This window comes from Lagopus leucura, unplaced genomic scaffold (genome assembly GCF_019238085.1).
Source record: "Lagopus leucura isolate 7727_CA_CO unplaced genomic scaffold, USGS_WTPT01 Super-Scaffold_100001, whole genome shotgun sequence".
NCBI lineage: Eukaryota > Metazoa > Chordata > Aves > Galliformes > Phasianidae > Lagopus > Lagopus leucura.
In genome coordinates, this window is record NW_024962262.1 from 50,239,471 (window position 1) to 50,266,856 (window position 27,386).

At 42.6% G+C, this 27,386-nt stretch overlaps 1 protein-coding gene across 4 annotated transcripts; it reads left to right on the top strand.

Annotated features, from left to right (window-relative positions):
- On the top strand, positions 1-27,019 carry PLCXD1 (phosphatidylinositol specific phospholipase C X domain containing 1). 4 transcript variants are annotated; one of them, XM_042867339.1, is made up of 7 exons: positions 1-91; positions 11,973-12,114; positions 16,422-16,558; positions 19,009-19,137; positions 20,320-20,475; positions 24,920-25,103; positions 25,712-27,019. In XM_042867339.1, exons 2-7 carry the CDS (start codon positions 12,003-12,005, stop codon positions 26,002-26,004), a joined length of 1,011 nt encoding a protein of 336 aa, XP_042723273.1. In that variant the 5' UTR covers positions 1-91; positions 11,973-12,002; the 3' UTR covers positions 26,005-27,019. The 4 variants fall into 4 exon arrangements, with proteins under 4 accessions (XP_042723273.1, XP_042723272.1, XP_042723270.1 ...); XM_042867338.1 differs by lacking the exon at positions 1-91 and adding an exon at positions 9,312-9,426; XM_042867336.1 differs by lacking the exon at positions 1-91 and adding an exon at positions 9,312-9,422.
- The last annotated feature ends 367 nt before the right edge of the window (positions 27,020-27,386 follow it).

Consider the following 27,386-nt stretch of genomic DNA (forward strand, 5'->3'; position numbering starts at 1 on the left):
ATGGAATCTTTCCTTGCTGCTGCAGTTGCTCCATCCTCCTCCCATGCACTCTGAATGCCAAGGAGCCCTGTTTGCAGCCACTTGCACAAAGGTGAGTGGGAGTCACCAGAGCACGTCCTCATCACATGTTCAGTGTCGGTGAGCTCTGCTCAGCTTGCAGGCATGAAGCTGCCAGGGGCTGTTTTGAGGTCATTACCCCCTGGAATTTGCTCTTGATTTTCATTAAGAGGCAGGCCGCTGAGAGAAAGGGTTGCTATTTTCTACGTGTCCCTAGGGATTTCCCAACGGAGCAGCAAGTAAACTTTCTGTTTACTTTAACAAATGGCTTTATACATTTCAAATCTCTGTACAGTTCCTTGTTGATGCAACAACAGTGTCCTAAGGCGAACAGTAGTTCATAAGGTGCATTTCCTGCCACACAGGTGACCTTTCTTGTAATTGAAACCACAAGCGGCAATTTTGTAATGTTCTCATTTGTTTTTAGCATTTGCTTTAAAATTCTGTGTGTAGTGGAAAGGGTGGCGGAGGAATAAATGTCTAAAGATGCTACATTCACTGAAACTCTTTCTTATCCTTCTAAAATAGGGTGATCTTTTGTTTGTACTTACTGTTCTTACAAAGAGCTAGTAACTAGGACGGTTCCTCTTAAAAGATGTTACTTGTAGGTATCTTTCGGATCTTTTCTTAAAAGACTTTCTTAAAAAGTCTAAATGACTTTCTTAAAAAAGTCATGAACTACAAGGTGAACTATTTTTAGGAGCTAAAATTAAGAGACCAAGTTACAGTGCTACACTGACCTCTGTTGGCGTCATCCATTCTTACTGAATCTCGCCCAAGTGCTGAATTTGATACTTTCAAAACTTTTCTCTGCAACACCCTAAAGCAAATTTGACTGAATATCTCCTTTACAACACAGGCTTCATTCCTCTGGAAAGAGCCTGCTGGGGGAGCAGGGCCTTAAGCATTAGAATCACAGAACAAATACAAACTGGCTTAGGTAGGGAGGGACCTTAAAGATCATTGAGCTCTAACTCCATGCTATGGGCAGAGCTGCCCCCCAGCAGCTCAGGCTGCCCGGGACCCCATCCAACCTGGTCTTGATTGCCTCCAGAGAAAAGCTTCTCCACAGAGAAGCTCTGGGCAGCTGTGCCAACACTCCACTGCCCCTGAGTAAAGAATTTCCACCTAACATATAATCGAAATCTGCCCTCTTTTAGTTTTCACCCATTCCCCCTTGTCCTATCACTGTCTGCCTATGTAAGAAGTTGGTCTCCCTCTTGTTTATAAGCTCCCTTGAAGTACTAGAAGGCCACAATGAGGTCTCCTTACAGCCTTCTCTTCTGCGGGCTGAACAAGCCCAACTCCGTCAGTCTGGTGGAGAGAAAGAGGCAGTTCTGGGTTGCATTCTGTCTGGTCTTAGTTTGGGATGTCACAACTTGCTCTCAGGGGGTGCTACATAGCTGGGAATGTCAGATGAATTTTGCCATTTTGGATCTGAGCCATGTGATCCAAGTTTGCTTTGGATAAATTTCCAGGTGACTCCATGATCCGATAGATGAAGTAGTCAGTGTGCTGCTGAGGAGCATAATCCCTTCTGGAAAATGAAGAGTGTGTGTGCAGGGAAAGGTGACAGTGGGATGTTACAGTGTGAACTTGGTTGCTCTATGAGGAGCCTTCCTTTGCCATCTGCCCATACAAGGACTAAGTATTTGGGGATTTTCTGCTTAGGAGCCATCTGAATTTCTCGCAATTCCGTGCAGGCACTTGTACGTACAACTTGCAGAGGCATTGTGTGTCTTTAAGAAACTCCTTCACAGACAACCAGGGCTACTAAATATCTGTGAGGGGGAAAAAAAAATGCATTTCAAAGAGAAGCCATGGCTGCTGCCCAAGCTCTAGCCCTAGGAGGTATGTGTTAAAGAAGAGTACAGTAAGATTCAGGCTGTTCTCCAGATTTCTTACCAAGTGAGCAAAATTGTTAGCTTCTGTTTGGAAGTAAACTTGCTGAATTGAGACAAGACAGGCAACAGTACGCAGTGACATGCCTATTCCTGTGCTGCTAGAAGCGCAGGCTGAGACTGCTGCTCTGTCAGAATTTCTGAGTCACGTTTTCATAGCCCGAATTGAGAAAGCTCATGTACATGTACCTTCTACATCACTCCACACTTTGGCAAGACAATAGTCTGATATTTTGCCCTAAGTGCTGGATTAAACAGTATTTGGAGATTGTGTAAACACTTCTACTTAGCTATGATTAGCATGCCAAGGCCTTACATAAGCTGGGGACTTCTGCTGTTGGGGTGGTTCCCCTAATGCATGCTGTTAAGATAGCAGCTTGCCCTGTCTGTTTGCACCACTGTTAGCTGGTTCTTCTTTGAAAGCACTGGTAAAAAGCCTAGATGAGAGGAGCCAAGGGAAGGGCCACACATCCTGACCATCAGCTCTTGCTATCAGGGCAAAAGTAGGTGGTAAACAGAGTCTACAGACAGCATTTTAGGAAAAGTAAGCTGTAAGTTTGCAGTTCTGTTGCATACAAGCGTTTTGATATGGGCTTATAACTGGTCTCGGCTCTCTGAGGCGTCATACTGTGGTAAGCAGAGCAATGAAAAGACCACTGCACAAGTGTGCTCATCCAGCTATATCCTACATTTCTTGTAGAACTGCATGGTCCTAAGCTCTGCCTGTAAGAAAAAAAGGACCTGAAGGAGGCTGCAGGAGAAAAGGGAACTGCACTTCTCAGTCTCGTTCTAACAGCTGCAAGCCTGAAATCATTTGGGGGATTTTATGTTCACTTCAATTTTAAACATGAGGAAGTTTGGGACTGCAGAGTAAGTAGGTTTCATGTATTTTGATGGCTTATGGATATTTTCTCAGAACAATCTTCATTATTCTATGAACACTTTTCCCCTTTTGTTTAGTCCTGCTATAATGGCATAGCTCTAAGTAATGATTTTATTATGTATTTTCAAGCGGTAGGAACGTGGCGGCAGCATGTTTCCTTCCCTGCAGCCTGCTTGATTGGAAAATAAGGATGTGGAGTCAGCAGAGCCATGTTTCATTTAGCCACTCATCTTCTCTCTAACTGCTGAATCTCATCTTTTTTTCACTGCAGTGTGGTGGCATCTTCTTTGCCTGCCTATTTGACAGTGTCACAGTGAGCGATATATTTAAAATTTCTCATACTTTCTACCTTAGATAAAAAGCTTTCAATGCCTTCAGCTGCCCCTGTCCTGGATTATAGGTTCTTTTCTCTCTGTCGTCCAAATTAGAGGGCCTGCTCAAACTCCTCTTGCAGAATCAAGAAAGAAGTTGAGCTGATTTGATCTCAGCTACACAAATGGCATGCTAGGTGTGCTCTTTGCTTTCTATAGATTTTCAAGGGAAGTTAGCTTGTATTCAGGACTTTCTGGGATAAAAGTGAAGATATGGTAGGAGGAGAGTTGGATGACAGTGTGGCTGCATGTACCTCACTTGCTAAAAGGATACCTAATCTAAACCTCAAGTTAGTCCAGCGAGGTCTATTTTGCACAGATAATTTTGGTTGAACTTACTTTCTGATTTAAAATGTACTGGGTTTAAAAAAAATTCAGGAGAGATACAGGATAATGTGATTTCAAAAATCTTATTTCCTAAAAAAAAAATTTTTAAAAATCAAGATAGCTAACTAGTTTTGTTTTCTGTCACCAACTGTTTGGCTCTGTGTTAACTTCTCCTGGGCTGGTAACCAGGTTACGGAGATAATTTCTTTTGAGCTTTGCTTCCGTATGGGGGAGAGACTGAAAATAAGGGTCTAACTCTGTAGCCTGATACCAAGTTTTGTCCACGCCAGGGGTCCCTATAAGAAGATCCTAAGACCATTTCATGACTGGAAATGCTTCAAGTACATTTGTAGCAATGTGAATTTGTAGCTGGTGGTTGTGATCTCACCCACAAATGGAATGAACTTCTCTCATCCCTATAGCATAGCTTTTCAGTCACAAAGAGTTAATAGGCTCAGCAGCACACAGTTGAGTGTGCCATCATGTTCTTCATGTGTAACCAAGGAACAGGAAAAACTTGCATTTCAACTTGCCACAGATGTCCTTGCTCCCTGCAGCTTCTAACACATGTACTGCAATAAATGCACTAATACACTCCTGTAAATGCACTTTGTTACTTTATTACTGTAAACTGCTTAGTTGCCATTGCCACAATCAGTGCAGGCGGCACAGTTATGGAGACACACAACTGTAAGAAAAATTAACTTTGTTTAGACAGCAAAACTTGGCAGAAAGATCATAATCCTTGGAAAAGCCAATTGCCAAGACTTGTGTAGGACACGATTTGTTTATAACAGCCAATGGATGATTTTCCTCGTAGAGAGATGTGCAAAGTCCTACCAGGGCATGGAGTAGTTAGAAAAGTTTTAGTGCACCTTGAATCCAATTGAAAAAATGATTGTCAGGTAGGCTTTGGTCTTAGCTAGAACAGCTCCTCTGTACCTTCTTGTTTCTCTTGTTAAACACAAACACAAACCGCAGAGCTCAAGCAGACGTTGAGCTCCCAGTGCATGGTGGTGGCTTTTTGCCACTGCCTTCAATAGGAGGTGGTTTGTTAATGTTGTATTTTGAGGCTTGGTAAATCTGTTTTTGTGGCCAGACGGCACTGCATTCTGTATGCTGTGCTAGTAATATCCCCTAATAGGAATGCCATATGACAACTTGAAGAGTACTTATTATTCTTAGAAAGTCTGGGAGAGGTGAGCCATTACTGAGTGTATTTCTGGATAGTGATGGATAAACTTAGGCAAAATAAAGCATACCACAGACTTGGCTGTGAGTGGGAAGTGCTAACAAGAATGTCTGTATATACACTTCTAGCAGAGTTGTTATCCAGAGTATGCAAGAGTGGGATTTACCTGTAGCTGCAGCACGTGTGTATCTTGTGCAATTTTTCAGCTCTGCATTCCTGATATAAGCTTTCAGCAAGTACCTATGGAAAGCAATCTACCAATAGATGGCTATTTTTAGGCCATGGTAACAGAAAAAGAAGACACAGTAATATATATTCAGTAGTTTATCTGTACTATAAATTACTGCACTGTCGCTGTCGTGTTTTGTTACTCTGTAATAAAGGAAAAAAATGTAATAAAGGACAAAGTATTTTGTTAGGTCACTTGGCCCTTTTAGAACAGCTTAATACATCATGTTTTCCTGTTGCAGATCTTAGCCTTTATTGTTAGCAGTGTTTGACCCAGTCTGACATCCTGCGCTCATCTACCAGTAGCCCTGTACCTCTAGCCTCTGCCTCAGATGACTTGTACCATTTGCAGAGTGATGTTCTGTTGGAGAATCAGCCTCTACTGCAGGTCATTACAGATCGTGCCTGCACTGCCCTGGATGTCCATTCTTGTATGCTTTTGCCTATATGGCCAGATGCATATGATATGCATGCTGAGACCAAACTTGAACAACAAGTTTACCTACAGAAATGCAACAGATGTGATTTTGCAGGGCATGGAGGAGGGCTGCTTTTGCACAGAGCACCCAGTTCATCTGACCTTTATTATTCTGTTGGTAGGGAAGTCACTTCATGAGTGAAAGATCTTACTCCAGGGCAGGCTGTGGTTACAGGGACTGGCAATGCTAATCAGTAATGCATGACATTAAGGGGGTGGGGGTGAGGAACAGGAACAAACTTTTAGACAATATTTGGAGTTATTCCCCAAAGATTCACTATGAGACCAAAGCCATCAAGGTTTAACCTGCATGAAATCCACAGGAATTAGGCCTGGTTGTCTTAAAGATCCAGACACCCTTAGCTTCAGCCTTTGTCCAGTATCAAAGGTACTGGAAATGTATCCCTTAGGATGCAGATGCATGGTTTTCACAGCTGATAATAGGAAGAAGGTCTGATGTTGATCAAGATTGTTGGAGGACATAAGGCTTACTCGCTCAATTGTGCCACAGTGATGGATTTAAGTTGAAGGAGTCCTTGCCACTTCTCCCCGCTGACTGACACCAGGTTAGGAGCTGCACACAGGACAGATATGGGCAGGGCACAGTAATGCCACAGCTCCCTTCCTGCCTGGGCTGCTGCACATCATGCCATCCTGTAGGAAAGGTGTTGCTCTAAGTTGCTGATTCAGCTTCTGCATGGGGATCAGACTGTCATAGAAGAAGATTGTTTCTGACCTTTTCCAACTATTAAAAAAAAAAAAGAAAAAGGAAAAGAAGAAAGAAAAAAAAAAAAAAAGAAAAGGGATTAATGTAGAATTGGGAGCGTGGTGAGAAAATAGTTACCACAGCCCAGATTGGCTGTATCCACATAATTTTGAAGGATAATCCAGGAAAAGGACTAGGAAAAAAGCTTAGAAAAGAGGGGAATGGAAGGAGCAGGTTTCCCTTTTTCACTTCCTGTAACTGGAATCCCTTTTAGCAGACAGGAATGCAATATTTTCACTGTCCCCCTAGTTTCTAGGTAAATGGGTTCTCACCACGTAGGGAATACATTTAACAAAAATGCCTGATTCTATTCTAGCTCCTATCTTAGCCTGTAAGTCTGATGACAGAGATTTCCTTATCCCCTCCTCCAACCTTTTCTTCTATGACATCACTACCATCTTTCCTGTGCTTTCACATGCTAGTTGGTCTTCTGTGGTCTCCAGATCCAGTGGTCCAACAGACAAAGCCAATTACCTATTTGAAAGAACAACAAGAACCAGTAGTTCCTCATGATTCCTGTGCCATTTTATCTTTCCTTGTCCAGCATACCTAACTTCAGCTGCAGGACTCTTACCAGCTTGGTGTCACAAAGTGACTGGTGCAATTTTCATACAGCTAGAAGATGAGGCAACCTGAACTAACCTGACCATCTCAATCCTTTTCCTGCAGATTTACCCTTGATTCTCTAATTCTCCAAATTAGCTGAATTTCTTGACTACAACTATGTGACACAGTACTGCAGGCTTGGAGTCAACACAGCAACAGAAAGTCCCAAAACAAGAACTGAGAACCAGAAACCAACTCTGGGCAGGCCTGGCTTGATTTTTTTCCCTAGAGCCCAGGCCTTGTGACTGCCCTGAGTGCTGCTGTTGTAGGTCCCACTGTAGTTGCGAGCTTTGCTGTTGTTGTAGGCCCTGCTGTTGTAAGCCTTGCTGTTCTTGCAGGCCACCTCCTCACTGTTTCCTCTGCTCTCAGGAGTCATTGCAACTGCTGCTACACAGCCTCCTCTCTGAAATACTAAGCTACCTGTTTGTTCCTGAGGACAGAAACTGGGTGAAAGATTAGAGGATTTATCAGTCAGTTAGAGCAGGAACAAACATACATTGCTGGGGTGTTGCGAATGTCCGCAGAACAAACAAACACCTCAAATGTTGGCTAAAGCTGTTGAAATGCTTGGTGACATTTCTGTATGTTACAGCATAGGGGAAAGGTGATGTGTCATGGCTGAAAATAGTAATAATAATAATTAAAAAACAAAACAAAACAGGGAGGGAAGAAAAAAAATCTCATGCAATATCCCAAGTGTTGAAAACATTTAAAAAAACCTAACAAACCTGAAAGTCATCTGAAACACTGGTTTCTCTCAGGCTGAGTGCAATGTATTTTGGGCAGCCAGGTCTGAAGAAATGTGTAAAGTCCAGCTTAAGCTTCTCTGTCTGGTGTCACTCTGACTAACAAACCAGAAATGTTTCGCTCTGATCCACAGCTACAAATTAGATCCGCATTTTTGTCAAGATACAGTGCTGAAGCCTGTGTATCTGCCTGTTTTTGATGCTCTCAAATGCTACCAGCTTTAAACCTTCTCATTTCTGAATGCCTCAAAAGCTCCTTCTGGGTAAGAGGTTCTTTGCCCTGTATTTCTGTGCTCCACTATGAGACTTCTAAATGCAGATGCTTATTTTGCAACTGTGGTGAGAAACCCTGGGCTTTCACCTCCCCCACGTTCTTCATCTTGAAATCTGCAAATATTGCTGAAGGCTATCCTTGCCTTGACCCTTCCTTGGGAGATGTGCTTATTCAGAGCTTAATTGTTTGCTGATTAATTTCCTGTCATTCCTCCTTTTACTGGCTTCCTAAATCCCCCTAGTGAGTTTCTGGTCTAGGGGTTAAAACATGAGTCACTGTGCTGACATTTCCAGTAATTCCAGAGCAACTTAAGAAAAACTGAGACCCAAACTCAGACTTGAAAGGGTATGGGTTAGAGAGGGCTTTTTCCACTGAGGTGAGACCTGCAAGAGTTCTTTTCATGTGGATCAACAGAGACTTCATATCATTACAGCTTGAAGTCTTATTTTTATGCTTGCAGAATAAAATGTTTTGGGATTTCAGTTCCATGGTTCTTTCTTTGTCTTCTGCTGTTTGCATCAAATCAACACAAAAATAGCTTTTAAATTTCCCTCTCCATAGCCATATTTTCCCAGATAATCCCGACAACTTCACCCAAGTTTGCTTCACAAGTGCTTTACATTTTTCCATCATGATAGCATCCAGAGGCTACCTGGTTACTCTCTTGTCAAACCTTCACAGTCATAACTTTCTAATGAAGGATTGAGGTTTGTTTTTTTTTTTTTCTCTTAACTTTTCCTATTTGAAATACATTCCCATTTCTTTTAACTCACAAACAGCATGACAATAGTTGTCCTGTAACTGTTCTCAGCCATTTTCTGTCATACTGGGGCAAATCCTCCCAGCATCTAAACAGCATTTGATTACCCTCTCTGTTGCTCTATTTCATCCCTCTTGGTGCTCTTTTTGTGCTTAGCTTTACAACCAGTCACAGGTCTATTCTGTATCTGCAGAAGAGACTTATCAATGGGCAACAGTGTGAGCTGTGACACTGCTGTGAATCCTCAGCAGCCGTGCTGCCCTGGGACTCACCAAGGGTTTGGCTTGCTCATCTGAAACGTCAACCCATCCTGGCTGCTGTCGCCACTGCAAGGTTTGCTCCACCAAAATGAGATGGTGGAAAAGAAACACCTGGAAAAGATACCCTTGCATTAAGAGGCCCAGCACAGCAGCAGCCTGAATTTTCCTTTGCTCTGGCCATTATACAATCCTAGAGCCTGGGCCCTGATCCCAGTTCTGCTGCTGGTGACCCATTTGGAAATCTGTCCTACAGTAGAGAAAGAGTTTGCTCTTTTGCCTGTTGGACAAAGCGGGCAGTTAACGTACATACACGTTCGAACTATTTTGGAGCTGGTAGGTTTCCAGTGCAGCTGCGGGGCGGTTGAAGGCTGTCCGCAGGCGCTCCTTCCCTCCTGCAGCAGTACGCTCTCAGCCCGCTGAGCGTCCCACCGGCGCTCGGACTGGCTCCTCCCGCCCCGTCACCTTCCCAGACCGGCCGCCCGGAGCCGGGAGGGGTGGGGTCGGGCCTCTTCCCCTTTGGGTCCTGCCCGGGTGCCCCGAGGAGCTGGGATGGAGGCGAGGCGGCTGCTCCGGGTGGGTAAGGCGGGAGTGGAGAGGGAGGGGGAGTCTGGCTGCCCGCGGTGAGATGGCAGGGTGCAAGTAGAGGGTGCTGTAACGCCGTGCGGTGTTTTTCGGTTTTGTTTTCCTCCTTTCCACCTGGGAATTCAGTCCTCGTCGTTGCAGTCAGTGTAATTCACATGAAAATCTGTCGTGTAATTACCGTGGCGTTGGTTTGCTCCCGGTTAGGCTGCAGCCAATGCTTTAATTATGTCATCCGACGTTCGCCAATCTCGTTTTCCTGGCGGCTTTTTGCAGCGTTTGGCCGTCGGGTCCCTGGCACACCCGGCCCCTCTGCCGTGCTGCGGGCATCCCGTGGCGATGCCACCCGAAGCTCTTGGCGTATTTCAGCCTTACTGCTTGTTTGTTGTCTGCGTCCCGGCGTTGTAATTAAGCTGCGTTACACGATTAGGTTAGAAAGCGGGCGGGAGCTCGTGGGGATTGAGGGTGGTTCGTCGTGGCAGCAGCGTGCAGAGGATGGCTTCTCCATCAGGTTCTTGGGCGGGGAGGTGGGAATAAAGGCACTGCTCTCTTTTGCGGAGTTCGAGATTTACTTATGAAAAGCGGTAGCTAGCTGTTGCAGTTTCACTCTTCCAGGCGAGCCTTGGTTTTGCCTTAAAGGACATGCTGCATCCTAACCATGAGGTGAGTTAGGAGGTAGTGATATGAGCATCTTGGGCTTGTATTCTGCAGGAATACAGCCAAAACCTGGTTTGATCTCTTTTCATTAGCTCAGTCTTGCTATTTCTGCTCCCCACTGGCTTCCCCAAGCCCAAGAGGGCTTGTTGTCCCACCATGGTCAGGGTAGCGGCAGCAGCTTGTGCCATCTGGAGGACAATGGTCAGCTTCCATAGGAAGTGAACACGGCAGAAAACCTCTGCTGAGAAGTGTTGATAAGCGCTGGTTTCTAGCCTTTAGTAAGTTTGGCTCATTGAAAGGTTAGTGGAAAACAAAGGCTGGGTGAGCCAAAGGGAAAAATCCCAGATTACATGTAGGACGCTAGGGCAATATCACTGGGCTTTTCCCTCCAACGCTGTGATATTGTCAGTATCTCAGCTGGGCTGCAGGAACTCGGTTGGACTGATCCATGGACTGATCCTCATCAACTGTGCAGCTGGCTGGCTGGGTGAGCAATGCTACATGCATCATCAGATGTAAAAGCAGATTGTGTCTGTTATAGGTGATGTGTACATGGAACTTAGTGATGTAATTGCTGACATTACCTTCCAGATTACCTCACGTGGCTGCTGAAAAAATTTATTGCACAATGTTTAAGGAAACCACGAGTTCTTCATAAAAATAGCATTGCTCACTTGTAAATCCTGAAGAACCAACTATCTCCCCAGACAACATGAAGAATATGCTGGGGAGAAGCAATCTCAGGAATGAATATGCAGAGATATGGCAAGAAGGAATAAAGATAAGTCAGGAAGGCTGGCACAGCACAAAAGCTGCATGGTATTTATCTGACTGCTGCATCTGCAGCAGAAAAGAAGGAAATGTTCACAGTGCCAACTTTTTAAGAAAGAAGGAAAAAGGAAGGTGGGATGTTATCACAGGTAGTCACTGTGCCGTGATCTAAAAAGTGTTCCACTACCTAGCTGGGTAAGAAAGACCCTTGAAATGAGTGAAACAAAGGAAGGCTTTTATCTTTACAAACATCACCTGAACTTTAAGCAACATCTTATAAAGAAAAGAAAAAATGGCATAGGGAGCTTGTCTTCATGTTTTGCATTGTTCAAGAGAACACAGAGTGAAAAATAAGCAGATTAACTCCAGTGTGCTCAGGTGAGGGTTAGTATGATTTCTCAGCTGGAGTTCATCTGCTGGCACTCCTGACCATTGCAAACTTTTCAGAAGATCCTGGAGAGATCCATGTTCAAGAAGAACACTTCCAGAGTAGCTTTCTGGAAAGTCTGACCAGCTGAAGTTCTCGTAATCATGGGCTCCATAGGGATGATAAGAGCAGACGTCAAGAGATCTTCTCAAAACAGAATAAGAAGATGGAAGTTTTCCCCTTTGACCCTAAGACTCATCTTGATGTGAAAATCCATTGTTCAACAGAAAATAGGACTTGTCATAAAGGCATTGGTCTGGCAGCTGGTGTGGTGCTTTGTGACCCCCAGGGCCCTGTGGGCAGAAGACTCAGTCCTCCTTCTGTCAAGGATTCAGGAAGTAGACATTTTTTCCCACTGGAAATGGGCTGCCTCTCATGATGTTGTAGTAGCCTCTGTAGATAATAATTTTTCCACACCATCAGAGCCTTGTTTGCTTTGGCTCCATTCTTCTTCCAGTTGGTTGGTTTGCCAGCTTGAAGCCAGAATGTACCTGTGGCATCACACTAGGAGAGTGTCGTCTAAAGCAGTGAGTTTTGTGACTGCAAAGCTCATGACCTTTTTGAAAGCTTGTTGTTTTATAGCAGGAATAAATGCGTTCTGCGCAGGTCCAATGGCATTGTGAAATAATTTAACAAATCTTATTCTTTTTTTTTTTCTTTCTTTTTTTTTTTTTTTTTTTCCCTCCCAGGACAGTCTATGAAGTCTTAGGACAGTACTGATGGAAGGCCCTTTGCAAACCTCCATTCATGTGTGCCATGAAAATGCTCAGTGGATGTCAAAATTACCAGAAAAGCTTTGGGATACTCCCCTCTTTAACTTATCTCTTCCAGGTAAAGATTAACTTTTGTTCTCTGCTGTTTTTTAAGTCATGTCATTTAAGCACTGGAACATCCTGCTTGTTTTATTTCATGAAGGCTGTTTGTTTTTTTTTCCATTTGGGTCTGTGGCAGGCAGAAGGGCCAGGGAGAGTATTTTGGAGGTTTTCTTAGAGGGGAGGGAGAAGATCTTAAGGGAAGGGACTTCCGTAGCATCAAGATGTGCAGGATGTGTATGCATCATCATGTCAGATTAGTGTTAATAATCTGAGCATTTCTTTATTTTGGCTACGGTGGAATTTTCTAGTGTGTTATTAACACTTTTTTTCTAATTAAAATGACTCCAAAAGGAGAAAACATTTCAGCTTGTTGTTTCTTTGCACTGTTTGAAAGAGGCTGGGAGGTTATGGGAGGGGAAAAAAAAAAGAGAAGAAGGAAGGAGGGTGGGGACTTGGAGTTAATGTATTTGTTAATGTAGATAAGGACTTTACTGCATAGCTGCTGGTCCCTGTTTCTGAAAACTAGATGTATCCAATTATGGGTAAATATAGTTGCATTATAGCTGGTATCTTCATTGGCGCTACAATCAGACTTGCTTATTAAAAAAACCTTTTTTAAAAAATAGTATTATTTTTTGGTCATTGCTCTCTGCTGTCTTGAACGGATTTTTTTCCTCATTCTGTCTAAAGAGATTTTGGGAGAACCTGCTTTCACTGGCTTGAGGGAAGACTGTTGGCTGGAGGACTGTTAGCTCCTGAGTGCTTTGCTGTAGGCAGGGCTGCTCCCCCTCCAGCTCAGGCTGCCCAGGGCCCCATCCAACCACCCCATCCAACATGGGTGCTGAAGGGATGGGGCACCACAGCTTCTCTGGGCAGCTGTGCCAGCGCCTCACCATGCTCTGAGTGAAAATTTCTTCCTAGTATCTAATAAAATTTTCCCCTCTTCTAGTTTAAATCCATTTTCTGGTCCTATCATTATCTGCTTATGTGAAAAGTCAGTCTTCCTCCTTGTTATAAGCTCCTTTGAAGTGCTAGAAAGCCACAGTGAGGTCTCCTGGGAGCTTTTTCTTCTCCAGGCTTAACAAGACTTGCTGCCTCAGCCTGTCTACATAGGAGAGCTGAATCAGCCCTCCGATCATCTTTGTGGCCCTTCTCTTGACCCACTCCAACACTTTCGTGTTTTTCTTGTGCTGGGGCCCAAGCCTGGACACAGAGCTGCAGATGGGGCCTAAAAAAGGCAGAGTAAAGGGGGACAGTGTCTTCCCTTTCTCTGCTGGCCATCAGTCTTCCGATGCAGTCTCAAATACAGTTGCCCTTCTGAGCTACAAGCACACATTACTGTCTCATGTGCAGCTTTTTGTCCACCGCTGTAAGCCATTCTCCAAGGGGCTGCTCTCCAGTTCTTCTGTTCTCCCAGTCTCTATCGTACCTGGGATTGCACTAACCTAAGTGCAGTGCTTGGCCTTGTTGAACCTCATTAGGTTCTTGTGGGCCTATTTTTCAAGTCTGTCCAGGTCTCTTTGGTTGGCATCTCTTTCTTCTGATCTATTAACCACACCACTCAAGTTGATGTCAGTAAACTTGCTGAGGGTGTGCTTGATCCCACTGTCCTGATTGTTGATATAAATCTTGAAGAGCATCAGTCCCAGTGCAGACCCCTGGGGGACATAGCTTATTACTGACATCCACCTGGACAGAGTCTTTGACCACGGCCCTCTGATCATGACCATTCAAATAATTCATTCTCTGTTGAATAGTCTACCCTTCAAATTCTTATCTTTCCACTTTAGAAACAAAAAATGTTATGTGAAACTTATCAAAGGTCTTGTAGAAGTCCAGGTAGATTATATCAGCTGGTCTTTCTTTGTCTACTGAAGCTGTCACTCCATGACAGGAGGCAACCAGAAGGTAGAGCAACAAGATAAGAAAATAAGTATCTATCTTATGATAGAAGATAAGTAATTCTTTTTTTTTTTTTTTTTAAATATATATTGTTCCTCTTGCAAAAATCATTAAAAAATCAGTGTTCCTTGATATGAAAGGAACCATGTTACTTCTAAAGGGCTTTCACAGTGCTGTTTCTTGCTAGAAATGCTGAGAACTCAATGTGTGCTTCTGACTTCTTGACTCCTAACAGTTATCTTGGTATTCTCGTGAATGTTTGTTGTTTTCACAGTGGACAGGTAAGAAGAAAAGAATGAAAGAATGATGGAGCTGTGTCAGAGAGTATCGAGCTGGGTATTAGGAGAAGTTTCTTCACTGAGAGGGTAGTTGGACATTGGAACAGGCTCTGCAGGGCAGTGGTCCTGGCCCCAAGCTGCCAGAGTTCAAGAAGCATTTAGACAACACTGTGAGACATAGGGTTTGAATTTTGGCTGGTTCTATGTGTAGCTAGGAGTTGGAGTTGCTGATCCCTGTGGGTTCCTTCCAACTCAGGTTATTCTTTAATTCTAAGACAAGTCAATTTCAACAAACACTACAGGATGATTTTACTGTGCACTGCAGCTCATGTAGCTTGGAAGAAAGCTTCTTCTCTAGCTGACCTACTAAACTGGTCTAGCCCAGATCAGAATAGAACAAAACAAGACCAACGAGGTCAAGACAGCTCTAGCAGGTTTTCAGAGGGAGCGATGTCTGAAGGAAACCCAATTTGGAAACAGGAGCTTACTCATCTCCCCACAGAAGGCAGCCTTGCCCTCCGGTCATTAGGGCATGATAAACGTGTCATAACCTAAGGGTTATGAGATGACTAAGCTCATCTCAGATAGAGAAGATAACAAGGCGTGCAAGAAACTTGAGAATGTGATTTCTGAACATGTGACAAGGAGACAGATGCAACTCTTAGCAGTTGGCACTGTGTTGCACCAGGTTCAGGACAAGAGTTGTTTAAAGCTTTGAAGCTGCCTGGATTTGTGCTATCTTGCTATCTTTGAATCAAACTTGCTGTATTGTGGGTATATCCTTCTTCATTTTAACTTAGTGATGTCACATGAAGACACCTAAATGAAAAGTTATTATCCATGATAATGACATCAGCAGATGCAACACCCATTGATGGAATCATGTTCGCTTCTCTTAGACTTGGATTTCATCCATGGATGGTTTGATGGTTTGATTCATACATCTTTTCAAACAAACTCTTTTGATTGAATGTCCTCATTGCCAACCTCCATCTGTGATAACCTTGGTTGGGTCATTTAAAGCAGGAAAATATAGACATAAACTAGATTTCAAAAGGTGAACAACAGTTTATTGTCTTGTTCTGTTATTGAGTGTTTCAAAGAATTTTCTTTATTTCAGATATGATCTTGTCCTTTCACTTTGGCTACTAGAAGCATTGCCACTGGCACCAGTTTAGACTGACCTTTTAAGAAGCTGGTTTCAAGCATCAGTGATTGCTTTGTTCAACAGAGGATTTAAAAAAAAAACAAAATGTTTTGCAAATTCCTTGCAGATACCCTGTAAAGATCCCAGCAAATCAGGTCATCAAGTTTTTAGCTGTTCTTATTGATGCTTTACGAAATGAGAAGAAATAATAGGACAGAAAAATCTAGCAAGATCACTGACTGCCTGTCCTGAAGGTGTTGTAAGTTGTATCATGTGTAAATGAATCTTTATGACAAGAAGTATTTCAGATTTAAGGCTTCAGAGTCAGGCTAGGCATTAGGAGGCATTTATTTACTGTAAGGGTGGTCAAACACTGGAATAGGTTTTCTAGAGAGGTAATTGATGCCCCATGGCTGTCAGTGTTAAAGAGACATGTTGATCAGGCAGCTGGACTTATGATCTTGGTACATTCCTTGTCTATATTCTGTTCTGTGCTCTTCTATATTCAAGGAACGTTTGGACTTTGTGTTGAGGGACATGGTTTAGTGAGTATTATTGATGATGGTTGGACTGGATGATCTTTAAGGTCTTTTCCAACCTTGGTGATTCTGTGAGCTGTTTATTTCCCCAAAAAAGAGAGCGTTCACAACAAGATACTTGTTTTGGTGGAAGACACTCATTGAAATGGGCTGTTTTAATGCAGTATGAGGCAGATATCAACAGTGATATGTAGTTTAAGTGGGATCTGCTTTAATGAAAAATACTGAAAAGGTGCAGTGCCATCCTTTTATGTGGATTTCACTCTAATAACACCAGGTAAGTGAGCTCTGTAGGAGCTCACCTTTATGCCATAACTGCATAAGCTGTCAGGCAACATATGTTTGTTTTGTAAATGAAGAGGAAAGTCAGGTGTGTGTGTGAAATGCAGTCATGCATTGTGGTGCTTGGGTAATTAAGAAATGACATGTTTTCTCTGTTTATTTTTCTATTCTGCAGGTAGTCATGACACTATGACCTACTGCTTGGATAAGAACTCTGCTGTTAGTGGCAATGAATCCAAGCTGGTGAAGTTTTTAAATAAATGTATGCCCTGCATTGTACACCCTATTATTATGAAGTGGTCCATAACACAGGTAAATGTCTGATGTTCTCAAGCCTGAACACATTTGAATGTTGTGCTGAAGTGCAAAGTGTGGTCCTGTTCTCCCATAAGGCAATGAGAGAACAGCCAGCAACTGTCATGAAGTACCAGTGCTGTGGATACCAGATCTTCATTTGTAGGGAGAAGTTGTTCAGCTTGGACAGGGAAGATTCACAAAGTTGTTGCTTAAAATTGACTGCTAGAAATTCATCTTCCTTACAGTTTTCTTATTGTTATTATTAACATTTAGTATTACCCTAATAAAAATAAGTTAGTAGAAGGGTTTTTCTTTTCTTGCACTTAACTCAGAAAGCAATGTCCTTTTTATTGTCACTGTTGTGTGAAGCGCCTGTTTTGCACTGCTTTATTGTGTAAATATTTCAGTGACCTGCAAAGGCAAAAATGTCATTTGAGGGGACTTTAAAGATTAAGAGAATGAAGGTCTGACACTTCACTTAAGGTTTATTTCATTTTTATAAAACAACTGAATTTTAAGCTAGCAGTTATCTCCTGCTGTTCCCCACAAATGTGTGCTAAAGATGAAATTGGGGATCATGGTTTAAGTTAGCGCTTTTGAAGATTTTTCTGAAGGACAGACTTTCATGTCATCAAAGAGGCACCAGAAATCTTTTCACTTTCGTTCTTTTTGAAGGAGTAGTTCATTAGTAGTGACTTAAAACTGAATAATTGAGAAGTGGCAATAATTATCCTTAGGCTTCCTTGCTTATCTTTTCTTGAACCACTTTTTTTTTTTAACTTTGGAGTTCATGCCAATTCAGATGCCTCCTCACCTGCCAGTTGCTGGTGGACAAGGTCTTTATGGAGATAAACAAGCTCCATACATCATTACAGTCATTTTCTGGTCGGAGCCCAGCTTGCTGAGTGGGAGGTGACCTGGCAGATGGGGAAGACCTGGCTGCAGGCCTATCCTCTTTAGTGCCAGGTCGTCCCTGCAGGAAGGTGACTCTGTCCCTTGGTATCTGGAGCAGTGACCGAGGCATCCTGCTGCTGGCAGGACCCGCACGTTCCTGGATGGCCCTATGCCAAGCCCCAGCCCTGGCTCTTATGTGTGTCAGCCTGGAGGCCCATATCTTTCCTATGCAATGGCTGATGTCAGCTCTCAACCTGGATGTCAGGTGTGAGATAGCTGTGCTGAGTTGCACTGCTTTGCAAAACATCCTCTTTTTTGCACTTGGAGGCAATAGTTGTGCTGTCTGATTTAGTATGCAAATCCAAGTGACTAATTAGGGGGATTAATCTTTCTAGTTTTCCCAGTCAGTTGGTAGAAAGAAAGAAATTTGTCCAAAGGGCAGTTCACAGCAACTAATCAGTCTGGTGCACTTTCTGGCCACAAAGGTTACATATGACCTACAGCCATACATTTTCTGCACCCCATGTGGAAGCCAGTCTTGGGCATGGATCACTCCTTTGGTTTCTCCAGCCTTGAGGAGACCAAGCAGTGTGGAGGATGATGCTGGCAGCTCCTGTGATCCTCAGCACTTGAAGGCATGTGCAGCTCAGATTGAATTCCCCTCCAGGAGCATAAAGGTGGATGTCTAGAGCTAGGCAGGGTGAACATCCTGCCAGAAGTCTTAATTTCTGTCCCAGCACTAACAAAACTGGTTATTAGGCACAACACCTTGCACTGGTTTCGCTTTAATTGAATCCTATCTGACTTAAATTAGTACAGTCTATTTTTTTTCCTGAAACCTAATAGTGTTGTCCATGCAAGCAGGTTGAACTGAGACAAAGTAGGATTTCAATGTATTAAATCCATTTGATTATTCTCTCTTAGTGAAAGAGGACCGTGATAAATATAGGAGATGTGTCATGTGGGACATGTTGCCCCAGACTCAGCTCTGTAACCTGTCCCGTGTAGCTCTCAAAGCCAGATGGAGATAAATCCAAGACAGAAGAAGGCCTGTTTGTAGGACTTCTGCGAGTTAATTCAAATTTTTAAAGAGACTTTATCCTAAGAAGAGAACAATAGCCAGTACTTTTTTCTATTTTTGTTTTTCCTTCCACTGAGGATGAGTGAGGTCCATAGAGACAACCATGGTAAAGTCTTTGATCTAATAAAATAAATACAGAGTTTCTGAGGTGCTGATCCTGCAAGATTTGTTCATACAAATAGCCTTGTGAACAGAGATTGCGTATTTATGCGCAGGTTAATGGATCTTTTAACTTTGAGAAGACAACAAATGCAGAGGTCTGAAACTAATCTAGCCTGTATCTGGAGTATATTCCACAGGGAAATCAGAATCCTCTTGTTAGATAGTAGAATAATTTAAAGTTATGACTTCGTACCTTACAGTGCCATTTTAAAGAAGAAAGATGTGGAAATGGTAGGGCTAATTTGGTACACCTTTTCCAGTTATCTGATCTAAAGGAACAAACCCCTTTCAAACTCTCAGGACCTTTGTCTTCTGTTTAACTCTCCAGGTGCTAACTGTGACGGAGCAACTTGAGGCCGGAGTTAGATATTTGGATTTTAGGATTGCCCACAAGGCTGGCGATCCATCTATGAATCTGTACTTCGTGCATATGGTATACACAACAGTTACTGTACAGGTATTGTCCTTGTCTTTGGAATGGCTATACACATGGTGCTGCTTATTTTATGCAAAGGCCATCCACATCTGAAAATGCTTCCCCAAGGTTTTCTGAATAGGTTATTTGTTTTCCTAATGGGAGGACTTTGAACTAGAGAAAGTTGGCAGGGCTGGTTACTGAGCTAGTTTCAGCAGTTGTAATTAAGGTTTCAATGTTGATCAGTTTCTTATCCTCAAACTGGAACTGCTGTGCCTTGTTCTCTACCACCTATGCCCCACCAAGTGCCTTATGTTTCTGGGGTTTATCTTGTGTAGTCCAAGGATGCTATTGTCCGGGGCAGTCATATTTCCCCAGTACAGACAGACGTTACTAAAAAGAAAGTATTAAGAGCCTACTAAATCACAGAAGCTTTTTTTTTGGGAGGGGGGGAGGGAATAGGAATAAGTGTTTCACTGCAAGACTCAAGTCTGTGTCCCATTATTAAAGTACTGTCAGATCCTATGAAGACTGTAATGTGAAGTTGCTCTTTTGCCTGTGCTGTCTCTCTGTGGACCAGTTTACGTTGTCTTTGCATTTGGTGAAATTTGTATAGCCAGGCACAGGGGAGTGCACAGCCAGCTAAAGCAGCTTTTGTTTGTAGTCTGACTGGCTAAGCCTTGGTTTCATATTTATCATTTCAACCTTTTATGTCATGATGATTGGCACGTTCAAGGGGATGTTAGATGTAGTGCCTGTCTACTCTGCTAATTACGTGTGATCTCCAAGAAGTCGTCATTGCCTGTAACAAATGGGGAAAACAGATCCTGTCGTGTTTAAGCAAGCACAGAGTTTTCCTTATTTTCCAGTTTGCCACCAACATTGTGTTTGTCCTTGAAGAAGATTGGGAAGATGGGTTTACTGATAATCTGCCTGTAAGGAGATTGATGGGTATTACCAAAATACAAAGCTATTAAATGTAGTGTGCTAGGCCCACAGCCAGAGTAAATCAGCACAAACCTGCAGAAAGTAGGTTTTTCTGGCTTTTCTCTCTGAAGCACCTTGTGGGCTACAAGATGTTCATACTCTGAAAACCTACATGGATTTTTTTATTACAGTGGTTGTTGTTTTATCCAGCTGTCAATGGTTTCATTAATGGAAAAGTTTTATTTCCTTTTGTCTGCGTAGCATGATTTTCTAAGTTGCCTTGACTCTCTCTTATAGGATATTCTGTGGGAAGTATTAAAGTGGTTGGAAACTCATCCTCAGGAAGTTGTTATCTTGGCCTGCAGGAATTTTGATGGATTAACCAAGAAACTTCACTGTCATCTTATTAGGTGTATAAAACACATTTTCCAGTGTAAATTGTGTCCAAGAAATGTAAGTATGAGATCTTTCTCTGTCTCTTTTAAGGGATGATGTATTACAGTGTGTTGTGGTTTTTAACCCTGCAGGTGGCTGAGCACCATGCAGTCATTTGCTCACTCCCCCCTTCCCAGTGGGATGGGGAAGAAAATATGGAAAAAAGAAAAGTAGAACTCGTGGGTTGAGATAAAGCTATTTACTAAGACAGAGAAAAGGGAAAAGACAATAGTTATGAATATCTATATCTATCTATATATGAATGTATATAACAAGTGATGCACAAGCAGTTGCTCGCCACTCCCCTGACCAACAGCCAGCTGGCTCCCTGAGCACCAAAAGAGAGATGAACTTTTTCCCCCTTCAAAACTCCTTCCACATGATGTCATATGGTATGGAATATCCTTTTGGCCAGTTCAAGTCAGCTGTCCTAATTCTGTCTCCTCCAAGCTCCTTGGGCCTTTCTGAGAAAATGGCCTTGGCTCTGTGCAACACTGCTTGGCGGTAACTATCAACACTGATGTTGATACAACATTGTTTTTCTTCTAGAATCAAAATCATAGCATCATACCAGACCCTCTGAAGAAAACAATTCCATCCCAGCTGAAACTAAGACACAGTGAAGTGTTTGGTTGAGAGTTTTATTTTCTGCTTTTCTTGTATTTTTCTCCTAGCAAAAGTAGCATTTACTGCATCAGGGATAGGTCTTTATCTAATAAATTTGAGTAGATAAAGCATAGTGTGGAGGAGGGAATTAAATTTGACTGTCACATGTGTAGATTTGTAGGACCATAGTAGGGATACAGCTGCTATCTGATAGTCTGCCAGATTTTTGTGAGTAAGTGTTGTTATAAATGAAGTTCAGACTATGGCAAGGGCTTTCAGTTTTAGATGGAGATGACTACCTTCTTCTATTGACAGAATTCAGACGAATGCCTTTTCTTCCTTTTCAGCAATGATTATAAGTCATTTGGTGGTATTTATAGCATCAGAATAATATAACTTAGGTGGAAGTGAACTCTGGAATTCAACCCCACCTGGCAGACCAGACCTACTTCAAAGCCGTGTTGGGCCATATCCTGTCCATTCTTGGATAGCTCTGCAGGTAGAGATTCCTTAGCCTTTCTAGGCAGCTTGATCCAGTTTGACCACTCTCGCAGTAACCTTGTTTGTCATATATCTAATCAGAATTTTTTCTGTGGCACCTTGTGAGTGTTCACTTTCATTCTTTTGGCATGCATTTCTGAGGAGCGGCTGCCTCTGTTTTTTTCTACAGCCACCCATCAGGTATTTGCAGACAATAGTGAGATCTGTCCATATTCATCTTCAGGCTGAACAGACTCAGCTCTTAGCCTGTATTTGAGTTTCCAGCCCCTGCTCATCTTGGTTGCATGCTGCTGGATTCACTTCAGCACATCTGAGTCTTTTTTTGTACTGGGAAAGCTCCAGCTGGACACAGTGGACTCGCACATGGGTCCCCAATCTATCCTGGTGTGTGGGATTACTCCATCCAGGCTCAGGACACTGCATTTGCCTTTACTGAGCTTCATGAGATTTCTGCCAGAGGTGGCAGGTGAGAAGGGAGAAAGTAGATCAGTCCAAATCAGGTGCTCTCTGCTACAGCTGCCAACAGAATACAAGTTGGTGCAGGGGTTTCTGTGCATCACTAGTCCACTTGGGAATGTGCTGACACCAGCAGCTGCCGTCAGAGAGGGGCCACAGTAGTGGCCTTGGCTTTCCTTCCTCCACTTTAGCTAGAGCTGACCTTCCAGGCAGCCTAATAAGCTTTCAGTCACCCAAACCTCTAGAAAAGCTTTAATTTTAATAATTGGAAATTATTTGACTGCTACATTTTAGAAGCCGAGATTTTTAGCTTCCTCTTTTGACAAGGTGTGGGAGCTTTTAGCAGTTAAACAATTAACATTTCAAAGATGCGCAGGCACAGAGGGTTTTCTCTGGAGATGTGAGGGTGCAGGATAATGATGACCCTGTTTGCAATTTGAATTAATCCTTTGAAGCTGGTGGATCAGTAAGGGCTGAGTATTACCATTTCAAAGCATCTTGTATGGCAGAGTTAAAATAGAACAATTCTCAGCAAAATTAGTGGTTTCTGATAATTCAGGCCTCAACAGAATAACGGAGGACCTGAGTGAAAACATTTTATTGTTTTCTCATGTATCTTGAGTGTGTAAGTTGTGGCTGAGCAGAGCAAGACTGGAGAGGATGACCAAATTTGTTTTCAGACGCATGGCCAGTTCCAAAACAAAAAGAAGTGATTAATTGCAAGAGGGACAAGTTGTTGCTGGTAGTCTGTTGAAGGAAGGTGATAGTCTGAGGTCATGTCACTGAAGAAGAAAAGCAAATGGAAAAAAAAAAAAGAAAAAGGAGAAAAGCAACAAAAAGTAAATGGTATCCTGGGCTCCATGAGAAGAGGGGTGGCCAACAGGAACGGGAAGGTGATTGTCCCTCTCTACTCTGCCCTCGTGAAGCCCCATCTGGAGTGCTGCATCCAGGCCTGGAGCCCCCAGTACAAGAAAGACAGGGAGCTGTTGGAGACAGTCCGGAGGAGAGCCACAAAGATGATCAGGGGACTGCAGCACCTCCTCTGCGAAGACAGGCTGAGGGAGCTGGGCTTGTTCAGCCTGGAGAAAAGAAGGCTGTGGGGTGACCTCACTGCAGTCTTTCAATACCTAAAGGGAGCCTACAAACAGGAGGGGAATCAACTCTTTCAAAGGGTAGATAACAGCAGGACAAGGGGAAATGGTTTGAAGTTGAGGGAGGGAAGATTTAGGTTGGATGTCAGGGGGAAGTTCTGTACAGAGAGAGTGGTGAGGTGCTGGAACAGGCTGCAGAGGCTGTGGATGCCCCGTCCCTGGAGGTGTTCAAGGCCAGGTTGGATGGGGCCCTGGGCAGCCTGGTCTAGTATTGAATGTGGAGGTTGGTGGCCCTGCATGTGGCAGGGGGTTGGAGATTCATGATCCTTGAGGTCCCTTCCAACCCTGGCCATTCTGTGATTCTGTGATTCTAAGAAAAAGAATGTTTCTATGTTGCCTCCAGAGGGAGGGATAGTGGGCAGAGGAGATGGGTGAAGGCAAGTATTGCCCTCCTCCAGGAATGCTTTTTATCTCCAGAGGGTGTGTGACCAGCACAGTGGATCCTGCCATTTCTGTAGGTGACACTTTTGCAAGTTAGGTGGCTGAGGAACCTTTTCAGAATCACGAATTCAGATTTAACATCACATAGCCTCATACTTGCTCACTTGTTTTAAAATCATCTAATGTCTACTGTCTTTCAAGACTGCAGCTCTGTAAGTAAAGTGAAAGTAAGTGTCAAAGCGCTTATAAAGCTGTAAATAGAGATCTGTAGTACTGGCACAGACCACAGTGTGACAACATTATATTGTGTTTAAAATTGTAACTGCCTTTGATCTGAATTATTTGAGTTTAAAGATCCTTTGTCAGATGTCTACAGTTTCATCTCTGCATTGTTTGCAAAATAAGCACCTGTGCTCATATGTTACATTTCTGGTGATGTGTTTTTCTTTTTTCTTTTTTTTTAAAGAGGTTTGAGCTTTAGAAAGGCAGCTGCAGTAAAGCGTAGGCCTCTGTCAATCACAGATTTTGTAGCTCGTTTTGTTGTTTGTGTCTTAATTTTGAGGTATTTTTCTGATTTAACTGGAGCTCACACTCTCTTTCATGGATGAAGCAAGAGGGATTTCTATGTTCATTCTGGCTCTCTTCAAAGATTTGCATTAAAGTGTTTCCACTTCGGTTTTTATTTTAAGTGAGAAGTTAATTGTAACATCATGAAGCTACCATTTCCACTTGATAAGCAACACAGCGAAAACCCAAAATGTCTGTTAAAATACTGGGTTTGCAAATAAATAAATGAAGAAATAAAACTGGTGTCCAATCAACTCTGTCCAATGACAACTTTTGGGGACTGGAAAATTTAATTTCATACTGAAACATTTAAATTAAACAGACCTGTGTCAGACAATCTGGTTTTCTTCCAAGAGTTTTTCCTTCTCTCAATTCAGAATGACTGAGGTTTCCCAATTTCCAAAACTTTTCCCCTTACAGAAGTCAGATCAACATCTAAGATTTGTATTTTCTTACTGAGTCTGAACAGTTGAGTTCTCACGAATGGCTTTGGCGATAAACTTGGATCTGTGTGACAGTGCTGCTCTAACCATTCCTGTTTCATTGTGTGTTTTTCTGTAGATGGCTGTAGGCCTTTGTCCTCCTAGCTCCTCTTGCAGAATGGGTGATGCACTCAAAAAAAAGCTCAGTTTGTAACCCATCCAACAGCTTGTCTGGATGTACATTTAACAGCATTATTTGAACCAAATCTGTGCCTCGCTATCAAGGCAACTTCACACATTGATGTCTGAACTTCGGGGGTGCTGATGTTGTTGGCTCGTAGCTCCTGCTGACTTCAACCCGGACTTAACTTCCCTTAGGTGGTTCCGACTCTGCGGACCATGTGGCAGCATGGCTACCAGGTTATAGTCTCGTATGAAGAAGATCTGGAAGTGCTGAAGCACTGTGAGCTGTGGCCTGCAATCCCATACTGGTGGGGAAACAAAACTACCACTCGTGCTCTCATCCAGTTTCTAGAAGCCATGAAGCGGATGGGCCGTCCAGGTACCCGCACGGGGCTACTTGAAGGAAACAAGGGGCACGTACAGTAGTGCAGACCACATAGAAATAGTTGACTGGCAGTTCGTAGCATTGAGGGATAGAAGGCCGTTGTGCGTGCTGCGTGCTCTAGGCACTTACATGTTGCTGAATGCTCTTGCCAACCCATGGGTGAGTGCAATGTTGCATGTTGTATTACCTGGTTGTGTAAACATGTGCACAAGTGTATGTACATACACAAGCTATACCATTGCAGCAGCTCCTTCATCTATGGGATCATGTGGAAAAGAGCACAAGCCCTTTCTCCTCATTGCAGGACAGCCAGCTGGCTGTCAATGCCTTGTCACACATAAGAGACTACTGTCTGAGCCCAGTACTTGCTGGCTTTTACTTCTTTAGACAGCTCTAAGGATGAGGAAAAAGCAGTATGGCACACAATAGCATAAAGGAAGACAGCCCCTGAAACAGTTCTAGGTCTATGAAACAATACGGAAAGATTCTTAAGCATGTGAATGATTCCCAGTGAACCAGACCTTGAGTGAATGCAATGCTGAGCAGTCTCTGCTCTCCTCAGAGGAGTATTTAATGTGTCACTTTTCAATATTTTGTTTCAGAAACATTCTTCGTTGCGGGGATTAACCTCACCGAAAATTTAAGGTACATTCTTGTACACCCATTTGGATCACTGAAGACAATGACACTCCGGAGTCTTCCATGCTTGAAAATCTGGGTGAGGAAGCAGTATCCAGGACCACAAAAAGAATGTATTAACATCATTGCTGGAGACTTCATAGGAAACGACGATTTTGTCAGAGATGTGATAGAACTTAACGCCAAAATTAATCCTCAGTTACACTGTCCCAGCAAAGGGTCTGGAACAAAGAGCATTTCATTTGCAGCTCTTTAAAAAATCTTTGAAAAGCTGAAAGGACTTTGTGTGCATTTAATATTTCCTGGTTTAAACATCCCGGACTACACAAAGATCTGGTTAACTTAAACCAGGGATTTTTAAAAGCTCATTAAGAAAAACTCTCTCAAAATCATCAGGCTTTCAAAGTCTTTTCTTGAAAAAGGAGAGCAGGAAGGTCTTGTTGAAGTCATTATAGAAATGTGGAATAGGCATAATTTACTTGGGAGGTGCTTAGATCCTGTAGCAGCTGAAAATATTGAAAGTCTCAAGAACTATTTAATATATGAGCAAGAAGTAGAAATGTCACTAACTGCACAAATAATTCTGTGATTTTATTTTCTTTCTGCACATACTTGCAACCCCAATTCTCAGTATTTTATCAGTGTGAAACTAACTTGCTGTTTTCATGGTTTGTATTGAATATACAAGTGAGCAATTGAAAAAAAATGTTTTAACCTATCAAAGATACTGATATTCTTACTTGCCACAATCTTTATATGTATATCAATCTGGAGATCTAGTATTAGCTGTATTATGTGCTGAATATCAGTTGTGAACCATTTCACCAGCATGGTAGTCACAACATTCCTACTATTTTTAAGAGATGTGTAACAGAACACTTTGTTCTTGTTATCATCGATGCCAGTTCTGCCACAGCCAGACCCATGGACAGTTTTGTCTGCTGCAGTGAAATGTTTTTATATTAGGAGCTGCAAAAACACCTCTTACATTAGAAATTAGTTTCATATGTGTCTGCTTTCTGTCTGAACTCAGACTGCTCTAAAAATACAGATCATTGGATCGTCATGCTTATGTGAGGTTTCACGACTGATGTTCCTTTATTTACATATTTTTGTAGTACTATAGTTTTTTCCTCTTGATAAGTATTCCTTACTTGCTTAAACACTGTTTTATGTAAATTAATTCTATTTTTCTAATTTTTAAATGAACTGTGCAATAACAGATGATCGTGAAGGTAAGAGAAAGGACAAAGATCAGGGCTAAAACAAAAGAGGCATTGTATAAAGTTACTATGCAGCGTCATCAACATACCTCACTTTTTATATGCACTTTACACATAGAAATGGAGTTGAAGTGTCTGGCAAGATGTTGTGTTTGCAGTAGGTAGCTGCCTAACTTCCAAATGGATTGCTACTTGATACCAGATCAAAGTTACCTTTCACTTCTAGGGATGAAAGGCGAAGATGCTACCTCTTCATGCAGTCTCCCACAATTGCAGACTATGTAGGAGTGAAAACCAAACATTCCACTTAGTTAGAAGACTTTCTAAATGCTTATTTACAGTGCTGTTTATGCTTGATCTCACTTGTGTTTACTTCACAGAGAGCAGTCATTCAGTTTGGTTCTTTAAATAGCCG

Coding starts and splice junctions, on each gene's coding strand:
- PLCXD1 (XM_042867339.1), top strand. CDS start 12,003: ATGGAAGGCCCTTTGCAAACCTCCATTCATGTGTGCCATGAAAATGCT. Junction 12,115..16,421: donor CTTTAACTTATCTCTTCCAG/GTAAAGATTAAC, acceptor TCTATTCTGCAG/GTAGTCATGACACTATGACC. Junction 25,104..25,711: donor GAAGCGGATGGGCCGTCCAG/GTACCCGCACGG, acceptor ATTTTGTTTCAG/AAACATTCTTCGTTGCGGGG.